Source organism: Nestor notabilis, unplaced genomic scaffold (assembly GCF_000696875.1).
Source record: "Nestor notabilis isolate BGI_N333 unplaced genomic scaffold, ASM69687v1 scaffold6497, whole genome shotgun sequence".
Lineage (NCBI taxonomy): Eukaryota > Metazoa > Chordata > Aves > Psittaciformes > Psittacidae > Nestor > Nestor notabilis.
In genome coordinates, this window is record NW_009936030.1 from 1,759 (window position 1) to 2,913 (window position 1,155).

Here is a 1,155-nt window from a genome sequence, read left to right on the forward strand (position 1 = left end):
CCCGTACGTCACTGAGTACACTGCGGGTGCCACAGCCTATTGCTGGGACATGGCTGTGGAGAATTCCCAGGGGAAAAATGCCTAAAAAGGGGGCATGGAAACCAGGCATAGCACTGGGAAACCTCTCTGGGAACTGCTGGGGTTTAGGCATGAAATAGCCTTTTGGACCTTTTCCAGACCAGTGGGATGTTAACGGGCAGCAGCACACGTGATGGGAGGAGAGTGTAATCATAGAATCCCAGACTGGTTTGGGTTGGAAGGGACCTTAAAGCTCCTCCAGCTCCAACCCCTGCCCCGGGCAGGGACACCTTCCACTAGAGCAGGTTGCTCCAAGCCCCTGTGTCCAACCTGGCCTTGAACACTGCCAGGGATGGGGCAGCCACAGCTTCTCTGGGCACCCTGTGCCAGCGCCTCAGCACCCTCACAGGGAAGAACTTCTGTCTTATATCTAACCTAAATCTCCCCCTAATAGCATGTGCTGAGCAGGGTGACCTATACCCAAAGGGTGGCTTCACTATGTCAAGCAGGGGTGGACTTGATGCCTGATTTAGAGATGGCTGCTCCAGGCCAGGGCAAGAGGGAGCTGGGCAGGACACGCAGCTATATAACTCCTTCAGTGCTTGGCAAGACAGCCCCAGCCCCTGTGCTCTTGAGGGCAGGTAGATGAACCCAAGCAGTGAAGCATCACTTGGGGGAGACCTGGGGCAAGTGGAAGAACCCAAGCAGCAAAGCACCACTCGGGATCCGAGGTACCAGGGCAGGGGGATGCGCTCACCTGGGCGTAGTTCTCAGCACGGGTGAGCAGGGGCAGCTCATAGGCAGTGGAGAAGTGGGTCCGGACCTGCTGCATCTGACCGAAGCGCTCCCGCTTGCGCCACTTGGCTCTTCGGTTCTGGAACCAGACCTGGGGAGAGGGCGACAGGAGGCTGTGAACAGGAGATACACTGGTGGTGGATGGGGAGCTCCCAGGAGCGGGCAGAACATCACCAGGCAGGGGGTATGCAAGGCACACAAGCCCTGCTGGGTACACTGGTGGGGTCTGAGTACCCCAAGCAACAAGTGATGCCCGTCTTCGGGTGTCCTGCCTATTTGAGCACATAGAATCACAGAATGGTTTGGGTTGGAAGGGAACTTAAAGCTCATCCACTTCCACAC

At 57.1% G+C, this 1,155-nt stretch overlaps 1 protein-coding gene across 1 annotated transcript in view; it reads right to left on the minus strand.

Moving 5' to 3' along the window:
* Nucleotides 1-775: 775 nt before the first annotated feature.
* Nucleotides 776-1,155, minus strand: part of ALX4 (ALX homeobox 4) — a gene marked incomplete at both ends in the record, with an annotated part of 9,269 nt that continues 8,889 nt past the window's right edge. Inside the window, one exon of the mRNA XM_010018132.1 lies at nucleotides 776-904. Coding sequence (XP_010016434.1) covers nucleotides 776-904 — 129 coding nt within the window. The remainder of the gene's footprint in view (nucleotides 905-1,155) is intronic.